Raw genomic sequence first — 27,299 nt, forward strand, 5'->3', positions numbered from 1 at the left:
ACGTCAACAGTGAAGAGGCGACTCCGGGATGCTGGCCTTCTAGGCAGAGTTGCAAAAAAAAGCCATATCTCAGACTGGCCAATAAAAATCAAATAATTAGATGGGCAAAAGAACACAGAGACTGGGCACAGGAAGATTGGAAAAAAGTGTTATGAACAGACAAATCTAAGTTTGAGGTGTTCGGATCACAAGGAAGAACATTCGTGAGATGCAGAAAAAATGAATAGATGCTGGAGGAGTGCTTGACAGCATCTGTCAATCATGGTGGAGATAATGTGATGGTCTGGGGGTGCTTTGGTGGTAAATTGGGAGCATTGGACAGGGTAATAGGGACCTTGAAGAGGGAAGGCTATCACTCCATTTCGCAACGCCATGCACTGTGGACGGCGCTTAATTGGAGCCAATTTCCTCCTAAAACAGGACAATGACCCAAAGCACAGCTCCAAACTATGCAAGAACTATTTAGGGAAGAAGAGGTCAGCTGGTATTCTGTCTATAATGGAGTGGCCAGCACTGTCAACAGATCTCAACCCTATTGCGCTGTTGTGGGAGCAGCTTGACCATATGTTATGTAAAAAGTCAATCCAACTTGTGGGAGGTACTTCACAAAGCATTGGGTGAAATCTCTTCAGATTACCTCAACAAATTGACAACTAGAATGCCAAATGTCTGTAAGGCTGTAATTGTTGCAAATTGAGGATTCTTTGGCACAATTATTATTTAAATTAAAAATCAATATTTATAACCTTGTCCACGTCTTGACTATATTTCCTATTCATTTTGCAACTCATTTATTGTATGTTTTCATGGAAAACAAGGACATTTCTAAGTGACCCCAAACTTTTGAACGGTAGTGTATGTTTTTCCAGCAGTAGATTATGATCGATAATGTCAAAAGCTGCACTGAAGTCTAGCAAAACAGCCCCCACAATCTTTTTATTATCATTTCCTCTCAGCCAATCATCAATCATTTGTGTAAGTGCCATACATGTTGAATGCTTTTCCCTATAAGCGTGTTGAGAAGCCGTTGCTAATTTGTTTACTGTGAAAACGCATTGTATCTGGTCAAACCCTTTTTTTTTTTTTTAACGAAGGGACTTTGAAGCAACATGATGCACCCTGCTTCTCCTTTATTGCTTCTCCGAGGCTTAGATATTTGCACTTTCTATGTCATCGTCCTCTTGATCTGGTTGTGTGAGATTCCATTGTATCAGAGATCAAGAGCTTTCAATTTAAGTTTGTGGAAAGGAAATAGTTTTGCAATGGATACTTAATGAAAGGTGTTTGGGTTCGGTCTTATCATCATAGATACTTTCTTCAGGGAGTAGGCCCCTCCTCTGAATTCAGCCCAGTAGACTCCATCTTGGTAGCGACTGCGGTAGTGTCCACCTCTGTACCATACTCCATTGAGGTTAGAATGGGCACATGCATTGTACCACCAGCCTCCCTTCTGGTAGTGGGCACAGTTACCTGGGTTGACGCAAATATTAGTTAGGCATCATTGTTGAATCTCAATCAAAATCTATTGTCGGCCTATGCACTAGGTTAAATGTCAGTTAATTTGGCAAATTGTCAGAACACTGAAGCTTTTATCTCACATTTCTGTTGTTATAGTGAGAGTGTATGCAACTGTATGATCTTGACATTACCTGTATACACATCATGGTCTCTGTCCAGCGTAGTAAACTGTTTGCCGTTGTGCCAGGTGAGGGAGTCTCCGGCGTTGCCATGGTAGCGGCCCACCCTGAGTTTGTAGAAGTCTGCCTCAGGCTCCAGCCTGAAGCTGGCGTACTCTGCAAACACCTTCCTACCAGACCAGTCCTCCAGAGTCACCAGCAGCTTGTAGTTCCCCTGGTTGGTCAGCCAGTAGATGTTCTCCAGGCCCAGCCAATACTCTCCATCTATGTTTCCAAAGCCTTGCTATGAGGGGAAAAGATACATACAACACAGTCAACATGATGGGCTTTACACAAGTCCTGTCAGCTGTAAGCAGTTGATCTGGAGTTCTGGGGGATAATTCATAGGCTCTACTCTTTTTTAAAATATGTTTTATTTTTTATTTAACTACAGAGGCTCTACTCTACTCAAAGCCCTTGAAGTACTGAGAGGAACAGTCCCTCTAGAACGCCCTGAAAATTAAGCTCCATATGAATCTGTCTTAGAGTGTTGTTTATTGTCAGAAAAAGTAACATCAAATGACCCATGAACCAACTACACCATAGCCAGCCCGGTATTCAGTGGTTAGTTCTTCATTATCTTTCATTTATCAAAAACGTATTGATGGCCTGTGTAGAAGAATGGGAGATCTGTGAGCTTGTTACAAGATGTGTGCTGGTCTGGACTGTTCTGCCTCAGCTCTGTGCCAGCCTAAGTCATAGGATGTTATATGGCTTACATTACATTGTAGATGCTTTGTTTCTTGGGATGATCTGGCTATTGTACACATTTACTTCCCATGTGTTTTAAGGTGTATTGTAAGGTCTTGGAAAGTTCTCTGGCAAAGATTTAAACAAGACCCTTGCAAATTGTCTGCCCTATGATGTTCACCCTTCAATTGCTTCACCCTTTTCTAGTGCTTTAGATCCTTTTACTGGCTCAGGAAAAATATTGGCAATAGTCATCCCTTAGTATTTCATGCTGTCCTCATAAATGCCTGTGTAAAGTTGTATAAATGCCTGAATTCATCAATGTCTTTTTCCTCATCATAAACCATTGCCATGACGTAAATATAAATAATTTTTATGGACCATGAATCATTTTACAGTGGGCTGTTTTTTTATTGTGGCATTTATTTCCAGTATGGCAGCCTCTCGTCTACACGTTTCCCATTAAGTCTGTATGCGTCCTATGTGGACTAATTTCACAAAGACCCAACTCATGTTGGCGGGTGTTATGAGTCATAGGCCAGTGGTGTGACTGACAGGTGCAGAACCCTGTAGGTACCACAGCAGAGCAGGCAGTGCAGGGGACCATTCTCCTCAAACAGATCTGCATAACGTCAGACACACCAGACATGTCACCTGTTTCACTCAGCCACAACATACAGACACAAGTCTACACTGAACCTGCCTCCCTCTTTACTAAATTAGTTTGCCGTAGTGTGGAGCTGTTTACCTACCTTATAAGTCTCCCAGTTCCTGAAGAAGTTGACTGATCCGTCCAGCCTCCTCTGGATGACAGTCCAGCCACCAGGGTCATGTCTCTGGTCACACCACACCTGCATCAGTCTGTTGGCGTTCTCTGGCTTCACTAGGTACATGCCACTAGCCGTGTGGCCATCCTCCAGGGCCTGCAGGCAGTCCTTCCATGGCCCTGTATGGGACAGGACAGGAGACAGAAACCATGGTGGAGTCAATGGAGGTTGCCAAATGATATATTTTTCTATAATATGAGTCACTCGCTTCTTTAGTCTTCATATATTCATAATGAATACCACAGTATTATTGTGTGACTATCACAGTATTAGAGACAGAGGCTATGTAGCCTAATTGACCACAGCATGATCTACTGTTACAGATGCAGGATCTTCATGTGATCACCCTGTTGCAGGAATGGAAAAACTTTAAGCGTATTTGAGCTTTAAAAGAGCTTCTAAAGTTTGTCATTTCCACTTTGAAATGTCAGAGTTGATTTCCACGAAAAATGTATCAATATCTACAAAAAATGTCCATTAATTATAATCCACATAATAATTAACATTTCCATTTGCTGAAGGATTATTTTCCTGCTCTAGCAAAGTGGCTCAAATTAAGATCCTACATCTGTAATGCTGCTACTACCATCATTCAGTAGGAAAAGCTCTCAGCTTAAGGCCAGCGTTGACTTTGGCTGCTGCTCTCACAAGCGAAATGGCTGCAGGCAGTGCAGCCAAGAGCAACATTGGCATATGGCTAAAGGGAGACCTGATTGCTGAATGATGCAACAGTAGCAGATGGATCAGCAGGTACTCTAATGGTCCCTTAGTGATGAATGACATCATGGGCATTGGGCTTTAAGAAAATACTCTTTCATTGAAATAGAGTTAAAAAATCTAATATTTGACGTCTTCCTAAACCCATTTATGATACAGCAACTATCATAGTAAACCTCTGAGCAAAACGGAACAAACTTTGGACAGTACTCTCTGTAGGTGCCTCTCCTTGATTTCACCCATTTAGCATGCATGTTTCCCATGTTGTTATTGTCAGTGGGTGTTTTTGACCTACCCCGGGTGGAGGTAAAACCATATCCTGTACTATACTGACCCAGAGAGCTGTTGCGCTATTATGCAGATCGGAGACATTCCATCTGAACTATAGGGGTTTCAAATAGCATGTGCTCTTAGCAGTGGGCTCTAGTTTGGCCATTCTCTGATAATCTAATCTCTGATATCAGCCATGGAAACTCTGCTGAGACAGTGGTCTCCTTCATCAAAATACTTGTGTGTTTATGTGGGTGGTGTGGCTTTGAAATGAAGCCTCTCACCAGGACACACAGCATGGCACTACATGCCACTCACAACCACACAATGTGACATACAGCTGTCTATATGCTAGATGCAAGGGCCATTTCTCACTCAGAGAAGTACACATATCTTCTGGTAGGGGTTGGAGGGTGAGGGTGGGAGTGATTAAATAAAGGTGTTTGGGTAAAGGATGTTCAGTGTAAGTAGGGGGGATCCTTCCTTACCCTATTTCCTCCCGTTCATCTACAGTGATTGAAGTGGACATCAATAAAGAATCATAGCTTTCACTTGGATTCACCAGGTCAGTCTGTCATAGAAAGAGCAGGTGTTCTTAATGTTTTGTATACTCAGTTTGTAACAGACCCAAATGCTAAGATGGATGCCCTGAAACCAAAGATTGAGCAGGATGTGTTTTATATTGCTCTGCAGTATATGACTTAACGAGGAATGAAGTTTATGTTAACTTCTGCTTGTGTTTGGTTTATTCGTTGGTGTCTTGGTGTTCTGGTTCATATCTGTAAAAACAGGAATTGGCGTATTGCCTGTTAGCCATTACTCTCCCCCTCAGAAGATCTCTAGTCCGCATACATGGAAACAGTCTTCTATAGGACTCCTGACTCCACTTTTTTAATTGGATGTGAAAGTGTTAACCTATTCAAGAGTTTACACTGATGTGATTCGCCAAATGATCCTGTTTAGAACACAATGGACATTTGTACAGAAACAGGAGGAAGAGAGGTATCCACACAGAGGCAGAAGCGGCTGGTCTGCATCCAGCCAGGGTAGGGAGAGAGCAATATGAGGAAAAGGCAGTATGTGAGAGAGGGGTGATGGAGAGAGAGGAAGACTAGACAGGGAGATGTCAGGCTTTTATAAAGCGACCACACTGACAGCCTGGCTGTATCAAAATATAAAGGAGGAAAACATGGAGCTAATTCCAAGCAGGACTGTCAATCACAAGGTGTCACACAGAGACATATGAACCAAGGTTCACATTGTAACTTAATAGGCTAAAACGGCTATAGTCACTTCTATAAAATAGATTTTGCTAAGATGGCATGTGAGAAGTAATCCATTAGCCAGCCACCTCCTCTCCAGAAAGATCTGTGTTGTTCAGACATAAGCCAGAGGACTGCACTACTGATAAACCCTGCCACTGTGGCAGAACCCTGCTACTGTGGTGAGTTTGTATAAACTTTGGGGTATGAGTTGCAGTTGGCCCTGGCAGAAAATTGTTTGCCTCCCTTCAAATAAAATAACATTTTAATTGGCACATGCATCGTAAACAGCAGGTGTAGATTAACAGTGAAATGCTTACTTACAAGGCCTTCCCAATGATGCAGAATAAAAATAAAATAATATTTCAGCCAAACCCATTGCTGACAGGTGTAGAAATTGAGCACACAGCCATGCAATCTCCATAGGAAACATAGGCAGTAGAATGGCTTTACTGAAGCGCTCAGTGATTTTCAACGTGACACCCTCATAGGATGCCACCTTTCCAACAAGTCAGTTCGTCAAATTTCTGCCCTGCTAGAGCTGCCCCGGTCAACTGTAAGTGCTGTTTTTTTTTAAATATATTTTATTTTTTTACTTTTATTTAACTAGGCAAGTCAGTTAAGAACAAATTCTTATTTTCAATGATGGCCTAGGAACAGTGGGTGAACTGCCTGTTCAGGGGCAGAACGACAGATTTGTACCTTTGTACCTTATTGTGAAGTGGAAACGTCTAGGAGCAACAAGGGCTCAGCCGCGAAGTGGTAGGCCACACAAGCAAGCTCACAGAACGGAACCGCGGAGTGTTGAAGTTATTAGAGTGTAGAAATCGTCTCTCCTCAGTTGCAAGACTCATTAACGAGTTCCAAACTGCCTCTGGCATCAACGTCAGCGCAAAAACTGTTTGTCAGGAGCTTCGTGAAATGGGTTTCCATGGCCAAGCAGCCGCATACAAGCCTAAGATCACCATGCGCAATGCCAAACATTGGCTGGAGTGGTGTAAATCTCAACACTTTTGGACTCTGGAGCAGTGGAAATGCTGTTTTTCATGGTTTGGGCTAGGCAACTTAGTTCCAGAAGTGAAATCTTAACGCTATAGCATACAATGACATTCTAGATGACTCTATGCTTTCAACCTTGTGGCAACAGTTTGGGGAAGGCCCTTCCCTGTTTCAGCATGACAATTACCCCGTGCACAAAGCGATGTCCATACAGAAATGTTGGTTGAGATCGGTGTGGAAGAACTTGACTGGCTTGCACAGAGCCCTGACCTTAACCCCATCGTACACCTTGTGATAAATTGGAATGACGACTGCGAGCCAGGCCTAATCGCCCAACATCCGTGTCTGACCTCACTAATGCTCGTGGCTGAATGGAAGCAAGTCCCTGCAGCAATGTTCCAACATCTAGTGGAAAGCAGAAGAGTGGAGGCCGTTATAGCAGCAAAGAGGGGACAAATTCCATATTAATGCCCATGATTTTTGAAGGAGATGTTCGACGAGCAGGTGTCCACATACTTATGGCCATGTGTATGTACATTTAGGCAGGGGTAAAGTGACTAGGCAACAGGATAGATAATAAACAGTAGTAGCAGCGTATGTCATAAGTGTGGAAGTGTAGAAGTGAATATGTGTACGTGTTATATGTGAGTGAGTGAGTGAGTGAGTGAGTGAGTGAGTGAGTGAGTGAGTGAGTGAGTGAGTGAGTGAGTGAGTGAGTGAGTGAGTGTGTAAGTGTTGAAGTGTCAGTGTAAGTATGTGTGAGTGTGTATAGTCCAGTGTGTGCCGATAGAGTCAAGAATAGTTAGTACAAAAAGGGTCAAGGCAGATTGTCCGGGTAGCTATTTTGTGAATTATTTAGCAGAGCACAGAGCACAGTGTCTACACATCAGTCAGGAAAGCACACTGTGACACAGTGTCGAGGGAAAGAGCTTACCATGGTCAAATACTGTATAGCGTAAGCCAATGTCACCTACTACATTCAAATGACATGGTATCTAGTGGAAGTATCTGTTCACAAGAAAATACTAATCAAATCACTTTGAGATGATTGAGAGATCTCCCTAGAGTCCCATACATCCTCTGGCCAATTCCTGCTGCTAGCCTGTGGTGGGGTTTCCTCTCATAACTGGAAGACTATTCTTACCATGGTCAGGGTTAGATTGACCATGAAATGCAGTGTAAGCTGGCTTTGCCCCCTCGGCAGTGGGCTTGTAGCCCATGGTGAGTTGAGACCACACAGAGCTTGTCTCTAAACTCCCCCTAATCTGGTGTCTGTTTCTGCTGAGACACATGTCTGTCTGTGGCTCAGCACTCCCATCCAACAGCAATAGTCACTGGCACAGGCATACGAACTAACACCTCACTGTTAACAGTTACAGTGCCTTGCGAAAGTTTTCGGCCCCCTTGAACTTTGCGACCTTTTGCCACATTTCAGGCTTCAAACATAAAGATATAAAACTGTATTTTTTTGTGAAGAATCAACAACAAGTGGGACACAATCATGAAGTGGAACGACATTTATTGGATATTTCAAACTTTTTTAACAAATCAAAAACGGAAAAATTGGGCGTGCAAAATTATTCAGCCCCTTTACTTTCAGTGCAGCAAACTCTCTCCAGAAGTTCAATGAGGATCTCTGAATGATCCAATGTTGACCTAAATGACTAATGATGATAAATACAATCCACCTGTGTGTAATCAAGTCTTCGTATAAATGCACCTGCACTGTGATAGTCTCAGAGGTCTGTTAAAAGCGCAGAGAGCATCATGAAGAACAAGGAACACACCAGGCAGGTCCGAGAAACTGTTGTGAAGAAGTTTAAAGCCGGATTTGGATACAAAAAGATTTACCAAGCTTTAAACATCCCAAGGATCACTGTGCAAGCGATAATATTGAAATGGAAGGAGTATCAGACCACTGCAAATCTACCAAGACCTGGCCGTCCCTCTAAACTTTCAGCTCATACAAGGAGAAGACTGATCAGAGATGCAGCCAAGAGGCCCATGATCACTCTGGATGAACTGCAGAGATCTACAGCTGAGGTGGGAGACTCTGTCCATAGGACAACAATCAGTTGTATATTGCACAAATCTGGCCTTTATGGAAGAGTGGCAAGAAAGCCATTTCTTAAAGATATTTGTTGTTTAAAGTTTGCCACAAGCCACCTGGGAGACACACCAAACATGTGAAAGAAGGTGCTCTGGTCAGATGAAACCAAAATTGAACTTTTTGGCAACAATGCAAAACGTTATGTTTGGCGTAAAAGCAACACAGCTCATCACCCTGAACCTACCATCCCCACTGTCAAACATGGTGGTGGCAGCATCATGGTTTGGGCCTGCTTTTCTTCAGCAGGGACAGTGAAGATGGTTAAAATTGATGGGAAGATGGATGGAGCCAAATACAGGACCATTCTGGAAGAAAACCTGATGGAGTCTGCAAAAGACCTGAGACTAGGACGGAGATTTGTCTTCCAACAAGACAATGATCCAAAACATAAAGCAAAATCTACAATGGAATGGTTCAAAAATAAACATATCCAAGTGTTAGAATGGCCAAGTCAAAGTCCAGACCTGAATCCAATCGAGAATCTGTGGAAAGAACTGAAAACTGCTGTTCACAAATGCTCTCCATCCAACCTCACTGAGCTCGAGCTGTTTTGCAACGAGGAATGGGAAAAAATGTCAGTCTCTCTATGTGCAAAACTGATAGAGACATACCCCAAGCGACTTACAGCTGTAATCGCAGCAAAAGGTGGCGCTACAAAGTATTAACTTAAGGGGGCTGAATCATTTTGCACGCCCAATTTTTCAGTTTGTGATTTGTTAAAAAAGTTTGAAATATCCAATAAATGTCGTTCCACTTCATGATTGTGTCCCACTTATTGTTGATTCTTCACAAAAAAATACAGTTTTATATCTTTATGTTTGAAGCCTGAAATGTGGCAAAAGGACGCAAAGTTCAAGGGGGCCGAATACTTTCGCAAGGCACTGTAAATACGAGCAGGATAATAAATGCAGCAAGGTTTGTGAAAGGGATGAGACTTGAACAAGGGGAGAAATCACAAGAACACGATATACTGTAGCTATTAGGCATGTTTTGTTAGAAGACCACTCTGATTATTGTACTTCTATTATCAGCTTAAGACCATAGTTAACTCGCCACACACACTTCATGACATTCAGTCTCATCCACATCTCTGTTGTATTCAGTCAACTACACAGTTCACTAAGTTGCCAAGTAATCATCCAGTAACTTAAGCTTCTAAATGTACTAAATCAATGAGGATGGTTTCAGACAGCTCCTCCTTCAGTGGCCTCAATACCAGAGGGCTCCAGTCCAACCATCCATGAGCATACAAAATATGTGTTTTAGGATGCTTTGTGGATTATCATCAGCTGACTGTAGTATCAAGCCCATTAGATGATATGCGTCGCAATGGCTTTTAAACAACATCAGCTCTGTTTTCCCCTAGAGGCCTTTTCTCAGGGAATGTTTGAGGCTTATTATTCCCATAGACAATAGTGAGAAGAATGGATAAAGAATAGATAACTGCTGTTGTCTGGTAATGAATGATTTCGAAAGACCAAACTAGTCTCTCACACAACCCTCTGTTTCAGTCTGTCTGACATTAGTCTGATGAGGGTTCATAGAACCTGCCAGCTTCTCTTTTTCCGCTTGAATCCTCATTTACAGTGAGCTCCAAATGTCATTCACTTATATGTGTATTAAATAGTAAAACCTTAAGTATTTGGTCCCCGTTTTCCCAGCACGCAATGACTACATCAAGCTTGTGACTCTTTGAAGTCACTTTTATTGTAAATAAGAATATAATATATTTCTAAACACTTCTACATTCATCTGGATGCTACTATGATTACGAATAATCCTGAATGAATCGTGAATAATGATGAGTGAGAAAGTTACAGACGCACAAACAGCAATATTTGTGCGTCTCACTCATCATTATTCACGATTCATTCAGGATTATCCGTAATCATAACAGCATCCAGATGAATGTAGAAGTGTTTAGAAATATATTGTATTCTTATTTACAATTCAAGTGACTGAATGGTAAAGTGCTGCGCCCGAGCTCAATGTAAATGTAACTTCAGACCAGATCTGTATCAAGGAATATTCATTTCAATAGGTGACTATAAGCATACAGGCTGCTCAATGAAACAGAGCGACTCACCAGAGGGTTTGTTGGTGGTAGAAGGGCTGCCTGTGCCACTGGGCATGGTAGGAAGGACAGGCAGCACAGACTTCTGGTCACTCTGAATCTCGTTGTTTATCTGGTTGGTGAGGCGTGGGTAGGTGGGAGGTTGGTAGGGCTTGTTGATGGGTGGTGATGGTGCGGGTGGGGGCTGAGGCCTGGGCTGGGGTACAGGGACTGGGCGAGGGAGGCTGACCGGCTGACCCTGACACTGCTCCTCCAGAAGGGCGATGAGGACCGACTGGTTGTTGGCCAGAGAGGTCAGGTGCTGGTACTTGTGCTCCAGGTCCTTGTAGCGGTTAGTGAGCTGTTGCATCTCCGAGGTCTGGTTGAGGATGCGGTTCTCCATCTGGGACAGCTCCAGGGAGTTGTCCCTCTTCCTGATGATCTCGTGAAGCAGCTGCATGTAGAGCTGGGTCACCCTGGAATTCATGTTCCTGCTCTCCTTCCTCAGCAGCTTGACCTCGTTGACAATGCCTCCGTCCACCTCCACTAGCTGCTGCAGCATCTCGATCTGCCTCTTCTGCTTCTGCAGCTCCCCGTTCAGCAGCTCCAGCTCCTGCTTGTTGACGCGGTTCTCCAGCACTGCTTCCGGCTCCTTGCGGTTCACACAGATGGCCCCTGTCACCTTCTGCTGGGGAACGATAAAGGTGTATGAACAACCGTCAGGCTGCTGGGAGTCGGCGAGGGCCCGTCTGCTCCTCCGCCCCGAATACAGGAACTCTCTCTCCAGACCATCCTCACTGCTCTCAAACTCCTGGGATGAGGTTCTACCCTGGCTCCTGGCCTGGGGGTTGCTCTCCTGGCGGTTCCCCTGGCCCTGGGGCTGCTGGGCTCCAGACACCAGACCATACACCAGGAACAGCAGCACCACTGCAGGGAGCTCCATCAGTCTGGGAAGGGCTCTCACTCACACACACCTTAGGGTTAAGAGGCAGAGGGAATATGAGAGACATGGAGGTCATTGCTGTGGTATAAATACTGAATTATTACACAAATACTGTGACACACCCACCAGGTCAGCTATCTTGTTCAAATTATCTCTAATTGCACAGTATATTGTTTCAATAAATGGATGAATGTGTTATAAAGCCTAAACTGTTACCTTTGTATTATTTCAACTAATTCTCATATTCACATCTTGGGTTTAGCATGTCTCCAGTGAAAGGGTTTTGTTTGGTCAGGTATTGTCACCCTGGTAATGGTGTTTTTTCCATGGGTCTTGTCTGAACAGGCTGAGAGAAATGACATGCTGATTCCTACAAGATCTGGCATCACCTATTCTATGCTTGTGATATCATTGAGTGGGTTTCACTAAGCCTCCCACTATTATCAAACAGTGGAAATCTCAACTGCGAGCCAGGTTAGATTTCACCAAGGGGCCAAGCTGGTGTACCATAATGTCTCTAAACAGGCACCAGTCTGATGGTTTAAGGCTATGTTTGTGAGAGCATGGCTGGCTCTGGCTGTCTTAGATTGGGTATTATGAAACCTTTTTCCTGGCCTGCCTGTTCAGTCCACCAAGGCCCCTTTTGGAGACCCATAGGGCTGGAGTCTACTCTTACATGGACAGGACATCAATGGGAGGCTTCAGAAGTCCACTGATTGGTACCAGAGGCAGCCTGTCCCTTAGGATGGCTTCTTCCTAGTCTCCATTTCACGAGAGGGCCAGGCAGACACACAGCTCAGGGAGCAGACATGCTCTGTCCTGGGACCTCCTATTCATTCCAGATTCCAGCCCAGAATCCAGGGCAGACTGGGGGTTGTTAGGGCTGAAGAAATATAGGCCACCATAAAAGGAGGCCTTTCCCAATAAGGATGCTGTGACTTTGTATTATATAATGTATACTGTATGTAACTATCAGTGGTGGTAAAAGTAAAGATACCTTAATAGAAAATGACTCAATTAAAAGTGAAAGTCACCCAGTAAAATACTACTTGAGTAAAAGTCTACAAATATTTGATTTTAAATATATTTACTGTAAGTTTCAAAAGTAAATGTAGTTGCTAAAATATACTTAAGTATCAAAAGTAAAAGTATGAATTTTTTAAAATTCCTTATATTAAGCAAACCAGACACAGCACAATTATTATTTAATATTTAGAATTTACGGATAGCCAGGGTCACACTCCAACGCTCTGACATAATTTACAAACAAAGTATTTGTGTTTAGTGAGTCCACCAGATCAGAAACAGTAGGGATGACCAGGGATGTTCTCTTGATAAGTGTGCGAATTGGACCATTTTCTGTCCTGCTAAGCATTCAAAATGTAACGAGTACTTTTTGATTTCAGGGAAAATGGAGTAAAAAGTACAGAATTTTCTATAGGAATGTAGTGAAGTAAAAGTAAAAGTTGTCAAAAATATAAATAGTAAAGTACAGATACCCCAAAAGTAGTACTTTAAAGTATTCTTACTTAAGTACTTTACACCACTGGTAACTGTTTTACAAAAGGAAATGCAGAATCTTAAAATGTATGTTTGAGTATGAAAAACACAGCCAGACACCATAAAATGTGACTTTTTGTATTCTGCTTGGAGTTGTGAACTGTAATTCAGTGGGTGAGATTCAGGTGTGTTAAATGGAAGCTGTTGGAGTGTTAATAGTCTAATCCTTTTGACCCATGCTATGTTATTTATTTTAGCTAGTAAAGTACTGATCTCTCTAGTTGCTAAGTCTGTTTTAATCAAATCAAACTTTATTTGTCACATGCGCCGAATACAACAGGTTACCATGAAATGCTTACTTACAAGCCCTTAACCAATAATGCAGTTCAAGAAATTAGAGTTAAGAAAATATTTACTAAATAAACTCAAGTAAAAAAAATATAAAAAGTAACACAATGAAATAACAATACCGAGGCTATATACAGGGGGTACCGGTACCGAGTCAATGTGAGGGCGTACAGGTTAGTCGAAGTAATTTGTACATGTACAATTTAAGTTGGATGTTTACATACACTTAGGTTGGAGTCATTAAAACTCGTTTTTCAACCATTCCACAAATATCTTGTAAACAAACTATAGTTTTGACAAGTCGGTTAGGACATCTACTTTGTGCAAGACACACATTTTTTCCAACAATTGTTTACAGACAGATTATTTCACTTATAATTCACTGTATCACAATTTCAGTGGGTCAGAAGTTTACAGTTTAAACAGCTTGGAATATTCCAGAAAATTATGCCATGGCTTAAGAAGCTTCTGATAGGCTAATTGACTAATCATCTGAGTCAATTGGAGGTGTACCTGTGGATGTATTTAAAGGTCTAGCTTCAAACTCAGTGCCTCTTTGCTTGACATCATGGGAAAATCAAAGGAAAACAGCCAAGACCTCAGAAAAAAAATGGTGGACCTCCACAAGTCTGGTTCCAAACGCCTGAAGGTACCACATTCATCTGTACAAACAATAGTACGCAAGTATAAACACCGCTCAGCAAGGAAGATGCCACTGCTCCAAAATCGTCATAAAAAAGCCAGACTATGGTTTGCAACTGCACATGGGGGCAAAGATCGTACTTTTTGGAGAAATGTCCTCTGCTCTGATGAAACAAAAATAGAACTGTTTGGCCATAATGACCATCGTTATGTTCAGAGGAAAAAGTGGAAGGCTTGTAAGCCGAAGAACACCATCCCAAACGTGAAGCATGGGAGTGGCAGCATCATGTTGTGGGGGTGCTTTGCTGCAGGAGGGACTGGTGCACTTTACAAAATAGATGGCGTCATGAGGGAGAAGAAATATGTGGTTATATTGAAGCAACATCTCAAGACATCAGTCAGGAAGTTAAAGCTTGGTCGCAAATGGGTCTTCCAAATGGACAACGACCCCAAGTATACTTCCAAAGTTGTGGCAAAATGGCTTAAGGACAACAAAGACAAGGTATTGGAGTGGCCATCACAAAGTTCTGACCTCAATCCTATAGAACATTTGTGGGCAGAACTGAAACAGCGTGCACGAGCAAGGAGGCCTAGAAACCTGACTCACTTACATCAGCCCTGTCAGGAGGAATGGGCCAAAATTCACCCAACTTATTGTGCTTGTGGAAGGCTACCTGAAACGTTTGACCCAAGTTAAACAATTTAAAGGCAAAGCTACTAAATACTAATTGCGTGTATGTAAATCTCTGACCCACTGGGAATGTGATGAAAGAAATAAAAGCTGAAATAAATAATTCTCTCGACTATTGTTAAAGTGGTGAATAAATAATGTGGTGATCCTAACTGACCTAAGACAGGGAATTTTTACCAGAATGTCAAGAATTGTGAAAACTGAGTTTTAATGTATTTGGCTAAGGTGTATGTAAACTTCTGACTTCAACTGTAGGTTGTAGGGCTGGGCAATATGACAATAGAAAAACATCTATCGTTTCATATTATGCTCTATCGTTTATTTTGTTGTGTCGCAAATCACACTCTTTACGGCAATATTTTTTGTCAATTGGACGAAGCTTTGCTTTCTTCCACATGTGCAACACAAACAAACATGGAAGAGAGTGAACATGACACTGAGCTCATACCTTAAAGAGGGACAACTTCGGTTGCATGGACGTGGTTTGGGTATGAAAAGTCTGACACGGACCAGAAAACCGTCTTCTGCAAAATACGCCGCAGGCTGGTCCCGACAACAGGCTCAAACACCACTAACCTCTTTTACCACCTACGCAAGAATCATGTAAACATTACAGAGAGAGTCTACAGATGAGAACCAAAAAAGTACAGTCCAATGCTCAAAACAAACCCCCGACTCAGACGTTGCAAGAGGCTTTTGGAAGGAGATAACAGCTGCCATTACAACTTACATCTGCAAAGACATGGCCCCAATATACACTGTTGAGAAACGGGGGTTTCGTGAGTTGGTGCTAACATTCGACCCAAGGTACTAAATGCAAATTGATATGTGACACGTACTAATGCCAAAATAACATGCAAAACAGGCCTATATTTATTTTGTTTGCAGCTATACTTGAAGTGTTTTGTCAAGTTCTGACCTTAGTTCCTTTGTTTTGTCTTTGTTTTAGTATGGTCAGGGCGTGAGTTGGGCTGGGCAGTCTATGCTCTCTTTTTTATAATTTGGAATTTCTGTGTTTGGCCTGGTATGGTTCTCAATCAGAGGCTGCTGTCAATCGTTGTCCCTGATTGAGAACCATACTTAGGTAGCCTGGTTTCACCTTTGAGTTGTGGGTGATTATTTTCTGTTCTGTGTTTTGCGTCACCGTTCAGGACTGTTCGTTTTGTCGTTTTATTGTTTTTGTTCAGTGTTCAGTTATCGAATAAATTTAACATGGACACTTACCACGCTGCGCATTGGTCCTCCTCTTCTTCCACCTACAACGACCATTACATGTTTTCTATTTAGCTTTTTAGATTTTATACATTCATATTTTATATTTTGTTACATGCTTAATTGAAGTTCTAAATAAAATAAATAATCAAATATGAGTAAGTACCTTTTTATTTGTTGAGTATAATTCAAAATGTAATAAGAAATAGGCCTTTCCATGTGGTCATTTTGCATAAACTATTTATTCATTGAATTTACAGAAAATGTGCTATATCTCGCGATATGTATCGTTATCGGGATATGAAATTTTGGCCATATCGCCCAGCCCTAGTAGGTAGGGGTAAAGTGACTATGCATAGATAATAAACAGTGAGTAGCAGCAGTCTGGGTGGCCATGTAATTAATTGTTCATCCGTCTTATGGCTTGGGGGTAGAAGCTGTTAAGGAGCCTTTTGGACCTAGACTTAGCGCTCCGGTACCACCGTGCGGTAGCAGCGAGAACAGTCTATGACTTGGGTGACTGGAGTCTTTGACAATTTTTTGGGCCTTCCTCTGACACGCCTAGTAAATAGGTCCTGAATGGCAGGAAGCTTGGCCCCAGTGATGTACAGGGCCATACGCACTACCCTTTGTAGTACCTTACGTTCGGATGCCGAGCAGTTGCCATACCAGGTGGTGATGCTCTCGATGGTGCAGCTGTATAACTTTTTGAGGATCTGGGGACCCATGCCAAATCTTTTCAGTCTCCTGAGGGGGAAAAGGAGTTGTTGTGCCCTCTTCACGACTCTCTTGTTGTGTTTGGACCATGCCAGTTTGTTGGTGATGTGGACACCAAGAACCATGATAGTTTGTCGGTGATGTGGACACCAAAGAACTTGAAACTCTTGACCTGCTCCACTACAGCCTGTCGCTGGGGGCATGTTCGGCCCTTCGTTTCCTGTAGTCCATGATCATCTCCTTTGTCTTGCTCACATTGAGGGAGAGGTTGTTGTCCTGGCACCACACTGCCAGGTCTCTGACCTCCTCACTATAGGCAGTCTCATCGTTGTTGGTGATCTGGCCTACCACTGTTGTGTTGTCAGCAAACTTAGTGATGGTGTTGAAGTCGTGCTTGCCCACTCAGTTGTGGCGGAACAGGGAGTACATGAGGGGACTGAGCAAGCATCCCTGAGGGGCCCCCATGTTGAGGATCAGCGTGGCATATGTTGTTGCCTACCCTTACCACCTGGGGCAGGAAGTCAGGAAGACCAGGATCCAGTTGCAGAGGGAGGTGGTTAGTCCCAGGGTCCTTAGCTTAGTGTTGAGCTTCTGGCTCGTGGTCTTATGAATGTTGACCTGTTTAAATGTCTTGCTCACATCGACTACGGAGAGGTGATCACACAATCGTCCGGAACAGCTGGTGCTCTCATGTATGCTTCAGTGTTGCTAGCCTCGAAACGAGCATAAAAGGCATTTAGCTCATCTGGTAGGCTTGCGTCACTAGGCAGCTCACGGCTGGGTTTCTCTTTGTAGTCAGTTTGCAAACCCTGCCACAGCTGACGAGCATCAGAGCTGGTGTAGTAGGATTCAATCTTAGTCCTGTTTTGATACTTTGCCTGTTTGATGGTTCGTCTGAGGGCATAGCGGGATTTCTTATAATCATCCGGATTAGTGTCTCACTTCTTGAAAGCGGCAGCTCTAGCCTTTAACTCGATGCGGATATTGCTTGTAATCCCTGGCTTCTCGTTGGGATATGTACTGTACGTACGGTCACTGTGGGGACTACGTCGTCGATGCACTTAAACATATTCCGGTCTGTGCTAGCAAAACAATCCTGTAGCGTAGCATCCGCTTCATCTGACCACTTCCGTATTGAGCGAGTCAGTGGTACTTCCTGCTTTAGTTTTTGCTTGTAAGCAGGAATCGGGAGGATATAATTATGGTCAGATTTGCCAAATGGAGGGTTAGGGAGAGTTTTATATGCGTCTCTGTGTGTGGAGTAAAGGTGGTCTAGAGTTTCTTTTTCTCTGGTTGCACATGTGACATGCTGGTAGAAATGAGGTAAAACTGATTTAAGTTTGCCTGCATTAAAGTCTCCGGTCATTAGGAGCGCCGCTTCTGGATGAGCATTTTTATGTTTTCTTATGGCCCCATGCAGCTCATTGAGTGCGGTCTTAGTGCCAGCATCAGTTTGTGGTCGTAAATAGATGGCTATGAAAAATATAGATGAAAACTCTCTTGGTAGATACTATGGTCTACAGTTTATCATGAGGTACTCTACCTCAGGCGAGCAATACCTCGAGACCTCCTTAATATTAGACCTCTCGCACCAGGTGTTATTGTCAAATAGATACACACCCCCACCCTTCGTTCTACCAGAAGTAGCTGTTCTGTCCTGCCGATGCACGGATAACCCAGCCAACTGAATATTATCCATGTTGTCGTTCGGCCACGACTCGATGAAACATAAGATATTACAGATTTAAATGTTGGTATTTTAATAGGATCCCCATTAGCTGTTGCAAAAGTAGCAGCTACTCTTCCTGGGGTCCACACAAAACATGAAACATAATACAGAATAACATAATACAGAACAAGAACAGCACAGAACTACATACATTTTTTTACAGGCACACATAGCCTACATATCAATGCATACACACAAACTATCTAGGTCAAATAGGGGAGAGGCGTTGTGCCGCGAGGTGTCTGGTATCTGTTTTTTGAAACCAGGTTTGCTGTTTATTTGAGAAATATGAGATGGAAGGAAGTTCCATGCAATCAGGGCTCTATATAATACTGTATGTTTTCTTTAATTTGTGGGACTATGAAAAGAACCCTGGTGGCATGTGTTTTGGGATAAGTGTGTGTGTCAGAGCAGTGTGTAAGTTGACTATGCAAAATGTCCCATTGGTAGGATAGTGTCGAGCGGATTTCATCCATTTTCCAGTGATTGCACGTTGGCCAATAGAACGGGTGGTAGAGGTGGGTTACCCACTCGCCAACGAATTCTCACAAAGCAACCCGATCTCCGGCCCCTGTATTTCCATCTTTTCTTCACGAGAATGACAGGGATTTGGGACTGGTCTTTGAGAAGCAGTACATCCTTCACGTCTGACTATATTAAGAAACAATCTACATCCAGTTTGAGGTGAGTAATTGCTTTTCTGATGTCCAGAAGCTCTTTTTGGCCATAAGAGACATTAGCAGCAACATTATGTACAAAATAAGTTACAAACAATGCAGAAAAAAACCCACAAAATAGCACAGTTGGTTAGGAGCCCGTACAACGGCAGCCATCCCCTCCGGCGCCATTATCTCACTTGATGTCAGGTGAGTGTGTTTAGCTAGCTGTCCTGACTCTGGCTCTCTTGGGTGACTGCCACTGTTAAGAGGAGCGGTTTCACACTGCGTATGGAAAGTTTGACACACAGAGCAGCTGATGCTATTCCTGCGCCTGTTTTAAGATATTGATCAGATTGCATCAGGCCTGAACCGTTTACTAAGAGACTCAATCACAAGATTAAGCACACATCCTTGTCTATACTGTATATTATTTCCTATATGTATTTAGAATATTGGAATTTCAATCTAAACTTAACCTGGAAAGAATGTTGAACTCTTAGCTAAGCCTTCTCTGGACCATTACATTGCTCTGTTTAACAGTGTAGAGGGAATGTTGTCTAATAACAATCTTACCTGATACAGTTTATCTCTGGACAGAGGTTGCATTTAAATTGTGTGATTAGTGCACAACAACCAACTTTTAAGATGCAACGCTTAGATTATCACAGGAGTTCATGAAAAAGAGACACTTTGACTGTTTGTTCCAGATTTCAAAGGGCCTTGTTATTAGAAAAATAGCCGAGCAGCAGTTGAAGGGGCTGTGGTGCTTTTGGAAGCGGAGGGGATGACACTGACTGCAAAGGAGAATGTGACCGCAGTTTAAGGGTAACAAGGGCCTGCACCCCTTGGGTTCCTTAATTGAAAGCTGCTGCAGATTGGATTACAGAGGAGCCCTGTGCAACACCTCCCCAGAGTCAGGACAAGCCTTTCTGATCTCATACCTCTAGAGTGGGAGGCTTGGTGCAGGGCAGGCGCATGGCTGCTGGCCTGATTCTGTTGACTCTATTTAGTATTAGAGTAACTGCATTACCTGCTCAGTAGTTACTGCTAGAGGTCTGACCCACAGGAGAACCACGTGCAAGATGTCCAGACAGCCTTCAGAATCAGAGGGGAGAATACTTTTGTTTTTGCTTTGCTATTCTGGGCATGGGGCCAGCCCATTAGGTTGAATAGACGGAGAGCAACTGTCCAAGATCAAGACCCTTGGAGATCTCTGGCTGGTATGAAGAAAATGAGTGTTGAAGATAATGTATGAAAGCGATAAAGACATGGAGTGGGAGAGACACACGTATACTAAGTTAAAACTGTTTGAGCTGTAAACGTTCTAACACATTTAAAGCTCTATATCGTCGCTGTCCGATTTGGCAATTTTTCATTTGTTACATTTATTGAAAGCAGTAACTCCCCTCAATGTACTCTAAACATTTCATGACTCTAGGACCAAGTACATTTATTCAAAATAGCTTCTGAAGTTTCATAATTGTATGTTCTTAATAGAAAAAATATGATTTTTTTTTTACTTTCCTGAAAAGTTTGTTTTGGAGGTTTTCATCAGACATCAACGATATATGTTGTTCTCATGAATATAAAAGTCTATTTTTGCCTACCAGTAAAAGTTCAAAAGAAGCCATGGTTAGGTTTTGTTTTACTGTGAAACACTCCTCTGATACAGTATGTGGGTCTCTTTCATGGAGTTAATCACTAATCAAACCATATGACATCATCACAGCCAATGCTGATTGACAAAGAGAAGATGGTAAAGGTTGGATTTTGCTACATTATCTAAACACAGGCTATAAGTCCTTATTAAGAACATCTGCTGAGCTCTTTGTGGGATGTAAAACAGAAAATAAAATGAATTCCTCAGGGTGAAACAGAGGACAACAACACTTGATAATGACCAATCAGGTCTAATACAACAGTCACGGTCTCCACTCTGTTAATGGCCTGGGACTACTGTGGTACTGCTGTGGCTTCCCTCTCTGAAACATGAGCTGTCTGTTTGAGGGAAGTTATGCGCCAGCCACTTCATGACTGCAGAGGAGCCCCACAATACCATGCGGTTAGCCAGGAGTCTCCCAGCCACCTCAAAGCTGGAGGAAAATGCCTGAGCTTGTAGTGAGGGAGTGTGTGTATTCAAATAACACCACATGCCAGACTCAGGCTCCCAGGGACCAGAGAGGTTCCCATCTGCCCAAGAATATCACCCTGTTATTAACACCTGAGGCAACGACAGCAGGCCCCATGCTCTCTCCTCCTTCATAGTTATACACAGACAGCAGACTGACTGGCCTTATTATTGTCGTGACATCATTTCTGTTTAAATGAGCAGTCATTGACTGCATGGCCACGAGCAATGTGTATGATTTACTGGTGTTGAGTAGCTTCATTTACTGTCGGGCACAGAGGGCACCACGGAGGACACCACGGAGGACACCAGAGAGGACACCGCAGAGGACACCTCAGAGGACACTGAACACCTGTGTCAACACTCAGTGGATAGGTGTTTAAGAGGACAGTGATACTGTAGACAAATAACTACAGTAGCTTTATGGATGATGGTGCCCTTGAGGTAAACATTGTTCCTAAGTAGGGCTGTCTTGCTCATTAGCATGTCTGTCAAATTCACAGGTCGGTAGTGACTTTATCTAATAGTGTGACAGGTAGTGCTTTGTGTGGTTCAGTGTGGCTGTGAGCAGCAGCATGCTCCAGTGTTTTTGTTCATGCTCAGCACATAGTAATTAGTAGGTGAGCAGAGCGGCCCGGCAGGCCCGGCTGATGTCCCTCGCCCCAGCCCCTCTCATTTCAGAGTGAGTGTGGCATTCCTCACATTCTTAGCCACCTCATTAGAGTGAGCTGCCACAGACACTACAGACAGACACACTGTTATCTGCGGAGAAAGAAAGAGAAAGAGACCCCTCCTCTCTGCCCCAACTCTGCTGTACCTATACGTCAGCTCTACCTCCTGCCCTACAACACTGCAGCAAGTCATACAAACAACAGAAGCTCTGTTATCTCAACTACCACCCCCACTAATACAAGTGCACTTCAATCTTAACAGTTTATTACTAGTCACAATATATAAATTCAACACCTCCAACACTACAGCACTGGAGCACTGTGCAAAATGAGGCACCCGTACATGCTCAAATTCAGAACAATTATAGTGAGCCATAACAGTGTTGGTTGTATGACATGCAATATGTTTTGGATCAGAATCAAGTTAACTTTGTACATGGTAATCTGGGTTATTACTTTATCTATGGTGACCACATTGTTTCCTCAAGCATGTAATCCTGGTTAGCCCATAACATAACACTGTAGACATAATTCAACTCAGCCCCAGACTCAGCCTAAACTATCTGCTCGGTCTGATTGTGTTGAGTCTGAATCTGCCGCCATTGTTATGGCTTTCCATGGCACAGAATAGTTCTGATGATAATTTACCACATTTAGTATGGTTGCTTTATTTGACTCTTTCTGGCTTGTTTGTTGTTGTGTGGTGTGGTTTTGGCTGTCACATTTCCTCTGATGGTGTCAGGCAGGGGGTTTCAGGAACCATTTCAAAACGTTTCTAAATGCACCCTCAAAGCCCTCTTATCCAAGCACAGCCCTGGCAGCAGAGACAAAGCAGAGATTCAACAGAACAGCTCTCTTCTTCCCTGTCCACTTCAGCATGGGGGGACATCCTGACGCAGGGGAAGGCTGTACCCAGTACTCTATGGATCATTTTAGTAAAATATATCTATCTATATCCATTAATGTACAAATGACAGCAAACTCATTTAGACTAAAATGAAACTGTGCAAGCTTCTTGGGTTGTAATTTGAAATTTTGTGATATGAAATATTTTATTTTTATGAATAATCAAACATTCTCAAACAAACAACTTCTGCTGGTGTGAACCATATCAGAAAATAAGGGCATAGTTGTTTGTGGCTCTGCTTACAATCATGACTGCCCCATAGATGTTCCTATTAAAAAGCCCAGGCTCCTGCTATTGGCACTATTCACTAGCAGCCTATCTTTGTTGTTCGAGTACACCTTTGGAGTCCTCTGTGATGACAAGCTGAGTGTTTATCAGTAGTTTACAAACCCTTGCCCTGGAAAGCCCATGACTTTAGTCTCTCTACTTTGTGTTGACCCCTATCTTCTGAGTCTATATCAGATCCAGCTGCTTTGTTAATCCCAGACAGGGGAATTAACCCCGGACAACAGACCTCCTTGTAGCTTCATATAGATAGCACCCAGGTTCTAAGCTTCAAACTGGTCAGCAGGAATCTCTGGCTAACTCAACAAAGAGTGGCCAAAACCTGTCTGACACTGTGCAGCTCAGTGGTCAATTTCAAACAAAGTTACTAAATTATAAACTGATAATCAACAGATTAGACAAGTGAGCTAATTAAATCAGTGAAAAGTACATATTGAGGCTCTACTTAGGAGCAACACTAGCAACACTTACAGAAGTATGAGCAAGCCATGCTGGATTACTGCATATAGACATTCAATACAGAAAAAGATGCAGTGAAAGTGAAAGGCCACTGAATCCTTACCAGATAATTGTCAACTCTAGCTTGTTATTCCTTCAGTTCTCTTGCCCTTCTGGCAACACTGATCGAAGTGTCCCCTTGAAGAAATTCATCACCGGTCTGTGTGAAAGCTGTTTGGGGCTGTCCTCTCTCTAGATCACTTGTTCTTTGACACCTGCATCCGTCCTGTCACTTAAAAGTGGTCTGTGGTTTGAAGCCTGTTATTAAAACACCTTCATTATAGAATCAGGAGCTGCACTTGTCGGGAAGATGTCCTTTGTACTGAAGGCATTGAGCAAAGATGAAAAAATCCACTTGAAAAGACTAAATACATTAAATCCACATTTGTTTTTAGATGTAATGTGTAGATTCCTCACAGGCAGTGAGAAAGCAGGAGACAGTGAGAGGTCACTGTGCTCTCTGTAGCCCGGTAGGAGAAGAATGTCACTTTCTGAGTGCTGAGTCCATCACTTCTGCCTCACAGCTCTCAGACGCAGTCTTTTTCTCCTGCCCTCCTTACCTCCCCTCTCCTTTCTCTCCCTCTCTCTCTCAGTGCATTTACATGATGAAAAATGCTCTGGCACAACGTTTCAGTAAGCTGACAAATTGAGCTCAAGCCCTCCCCTGTCTCCTCCCCTTGGCACAAAGACATCCACAAGCATGAGATACAAGCTCTGACTACACATACACCACATACCCCTCTCTCATTCACACACGCACACACACACACGCGCACACACACACAGACACACAGTTTCCCAGCCCTCTCTCAGCCTCTCAGTCCACCACCACTATTGGCTGTTGGTTGTAACAGCAAGGAGTGGTGATGTCACAGCAATCAGAGCCTAATTGGGCATGTATGTGAGCCAGCGCTGTAGGAGGAAGGAAGCTGGTTATAGAGATATGAAGAAAAGCACCCAAGCATTGGTTTGAGATAATAGTGGTTGAGCTTTTGATTGGACGAGAGAAAGTGGATCCAAGACCAGAGCTAAGGAGCAAGCTTTCTCTGTTGTAAAGCAGGCTGCTCTGTAGAGGGCTCCAGCTTGGGCTGAAGGGGTGAAGAGGATGATTGAAACTGTTTCTTTATTTCTTCAGTTCCTCAACTTTCTCTACCCAGGGTTACTTGTTGTTTGCATTATTGTGTTTGTGTGTTGGGTTTGTTGATGTTGTTTGAAGGAGATGACTGGACTTGGTTGTGATTGGGAACATCTTGCTCAATATGAACAGAGTCATAGTGTGTTCATGATATGTCAGTGTGTAGACAAGCTTGCCAAAGCTCCGAGAAAAGCAGTCATGCAGAGAATTGACAGTGACAGTCTTCACCTGGCTGTAGTCAAATGGGTTTTGTTGTTCTCTTATTTAGCTTAAAGATTTAATTGTTTTTTTTCTCAGAGAAATAGTATTGCTATCAGGTTTAAGGATGACACTTTAGTTGTTTATGCGTTTATTCTGAATGCTGTCCGATCCAGTGTGATTAGCAATTAAAACATTTGTTGAATTGCTTTTTTCCAACAGTGAGGGCTTACAGTTTTTCTCGATTGCTTAAACACAAAAACTGGTTCCTGTAGCACAAAAACCCATACCCTTACGTCATTCCCAAAAACACACACACATTTCCCATAACCGTAAACACTATTCACTTGTTTCCACGCATGTTTCAACATTCAAAACTCTTTCTGCAAAACCTTACACAAAAGTGGCTAAATAAATCATTCATTGCACGATATATTCATTCAGCAAACACATGCTCTCAATATAATTAACTCAAGTCATCACAACCCAAACTCAAAGAGCAAGCCTTTCTCCAGGTGCAAACACTAAGCCTCAAAATTGTTAACACATAAATTAGAATTGCAGGATCAATAAATAGGGCGTAGAGGCGTGTCCATGTGCTTTGGAACAATGGATCGTAACAATGCTGATGTGGCAAGACAACAGAGAGGAAGAGGACGACGACAACAACAAAGACAAGTAAATCTCAGATGAAATCCGTGCCACCCTAGTTCATCATGTGAAAACAGATCATTTGCCTTGTTGTTACTATGATACATGTAATGTTGTAGTGCGTATTGACTGAATCTCCACTTTGTTCTTCGTGTAGTTTTTACCACAGTAATGGATGACCATAGGTCAGTAATGGACAAATTTCATTTTTGCAGAACTGAGAGGCGGCCATCTATTGGAGGTAGACAAAGACTTCTCACAGCTGAGCAGGAGACTGTCCTGGTGAAAATGGTGATTGCCAGTAATGCCATCCGTTTGAGGGAAATTCAAACCTAAACAGTTGAAGACCAGGTAGTCTTCCAAGGAATTGACAGCATCAGTATTTCCACCATTGACCAGATCATTCAGAAGAACCACACAAGGACAAAGCAGCTGTACCGTGTGCCTTTTGAAAGGAATTCAAACAGAGTTAAGGAGCAAGGATTCCAATATGTGCAGGTAATTGCTATACTGTACAGAATTTTTACAGTATGTAGAATATGGCCCATCTCTCCAGCATATCAATTCAGTACTGTATAGTAATGTGTTACAGTATATGCAGTATACAATATTTAATTCCAGTACAGTAGTACACTATAGTACTGTATTTGTAGTACAGTAAAATGTGTGTTTTAATTTTAATTTTACATTTTTTACTTCTGTAGAGAATCTTTGAGCTGGATGCCTTGGCTGACCCACAGGACGACATCTTCACCTTCTAACCAAAAGGAGCAAAAGGGTACGCAACATCATTGGTCACTGTGCCATCATACAAATTCCTGGCCAGAGGAGAGGCAACGTCACCCTATGTGCAGCCATCAGAAATCGTGGCGTCCTCCACCGCCATGTCAAAGTGGGTCCATACAACACGGCACAACTCCTTCAATTTCTAGATCAGCTGCACGATAACATTCTTCAACAGGAAGGGGAGCCAGGGCAACCAGAGCAAGCCCAATATGTTGTCATTTGGGATACGGTGAGTTTCCCATTGGGCTGCTCTGGTTTGCGCCTGGTTCAATGACCACCCCAGGTTCACCATTATTTTTTTGCCAGCATATTCCCCATTTCTGAATCTGATTGAGGATTTTTTCTCAGCATGGCAGTGGAGTATATGACTGCAACCCCTACGCACAGCAAAACCTCCTGGAGGCAATGGTGGACGCCTGTGGTGATGTGTCTGTGGAGTCTATCCAGGGTTTTCTAAGTCACACAAGGGCATTTTTCCCATGCTGCCTGGCAAGAGCAAACATAATGTATGACGTTGATGAGATATTATGGAATGACACAGACCTGAGACAAGATGATGAGAACGCTGATGCTGATGCTGATGCTGATGCTGATGCTGAGTACCCTGTACATTTTCTGCAATTGGAAATAAAGCTTTTGGAAATTTGGAATTTTACTGTGCATGGACTCTTCCTTACATGTTTTGTCAGTGTGACAATTCAAAGGTCAGGTTTTTGACCAAAACAGCATTTACAGTAGTATTCCCTTATCCACAAATGAAAGAGGTATTTATTACAGTACTGTTTTGAAGTTCTCTCACCAGGGTGTTCCTGAAAGGGTTATCTGGATAATCAGTGCTGTGATTTTACAAAGTTCTAAATGATTTCTCTGAACCTATTCTAAACATTCTGGTAGCAGTGTTTTGAATGAATCCATCCAGTGTGTAACAAACAATCATGTAGTCTGTGTTTTTGACAGCTTGCGTGTTGTCTGAGTGCAAAGTTTGAAGTGGGACA

At 42.8% G+C, this 27,299-nt stretch overlaps 1 protein-coding gene across 1 annotated transcript; it reads right to left on the reverse strand.

Moving 5' to 3' along the window:
• Window positions 1-1,031: 1,031 nt before the first annotated feature.
• LOC112262978 (angiopoietin-related protein 2) lies at window positions 1,032-24,128 on the reverse strand. The gene is made up of 5 exons (XM_024438898.1): window positions 23,599-24,128; window positions 10,638-11,578; window positions 3,119-3,312; window positions 1,650-1,920; window positions 1,032-1,470 (listed from the first exon to the last, which is right to left on the reverse strand). The coding sequence occupies exons 2-5, from the start codon at window positions 11,545-11,547 to the stop codon at window positions 1,271-1,273; spliced, it is 1,575 nt and encodes a 524-aa protein (XP_024294666.1). The 5' UTR covers window positions 11,548-11,578; window positions 23,599-24,128; the 3' UTR covers window positions 1,032-1,270.
• Window positions 24,129-27,299: the final 3,171 nt, after the last annotated feature.

The sequence above is a fragment of the Oncorhynchus tshawytscha genome, linkage group LG12 (assembly GCF_018296145.1).
Source record: "Oncorhynchus tshawytscha isolate Ot180627B linkage group LG12, Otsh_v2.0, whole genome shotgun sequence".
In the NCBI taxonomy this organism is placed as follows: Eukaryota; Metazoa; Chordata; class Actinopteri; order Salmoniformes; family Salmonidae; genus Oncorhynchus; species Oncorhynchus tshawytscha.

Excerpts from the sequence above, each read along its gene's own strand:
- LOC112262978 (XM_024438898.1), bottom strand. The coding sequence starts at position 11,547 with ATGGAGCTCCCTGCAGTGGTGCTGCTGTTCCTGGTGTATGGTCTGGTG. Across the intron at positions 1,921-3,118 it reads GGAACTGGGAGACTTATAAG|CAAGGCTTTGGAAACATAGA; the intron begins GTAGGTAAACAG and ends TTCCCCTCATAG. Across the intron at positions 1,471-1,649 it reads AGACCATGATGTGTATACAG|GTAACTGTGCCCACTACCAG; the intron begins GTAATGTCAAGA and ends GCGTCAACCCAG.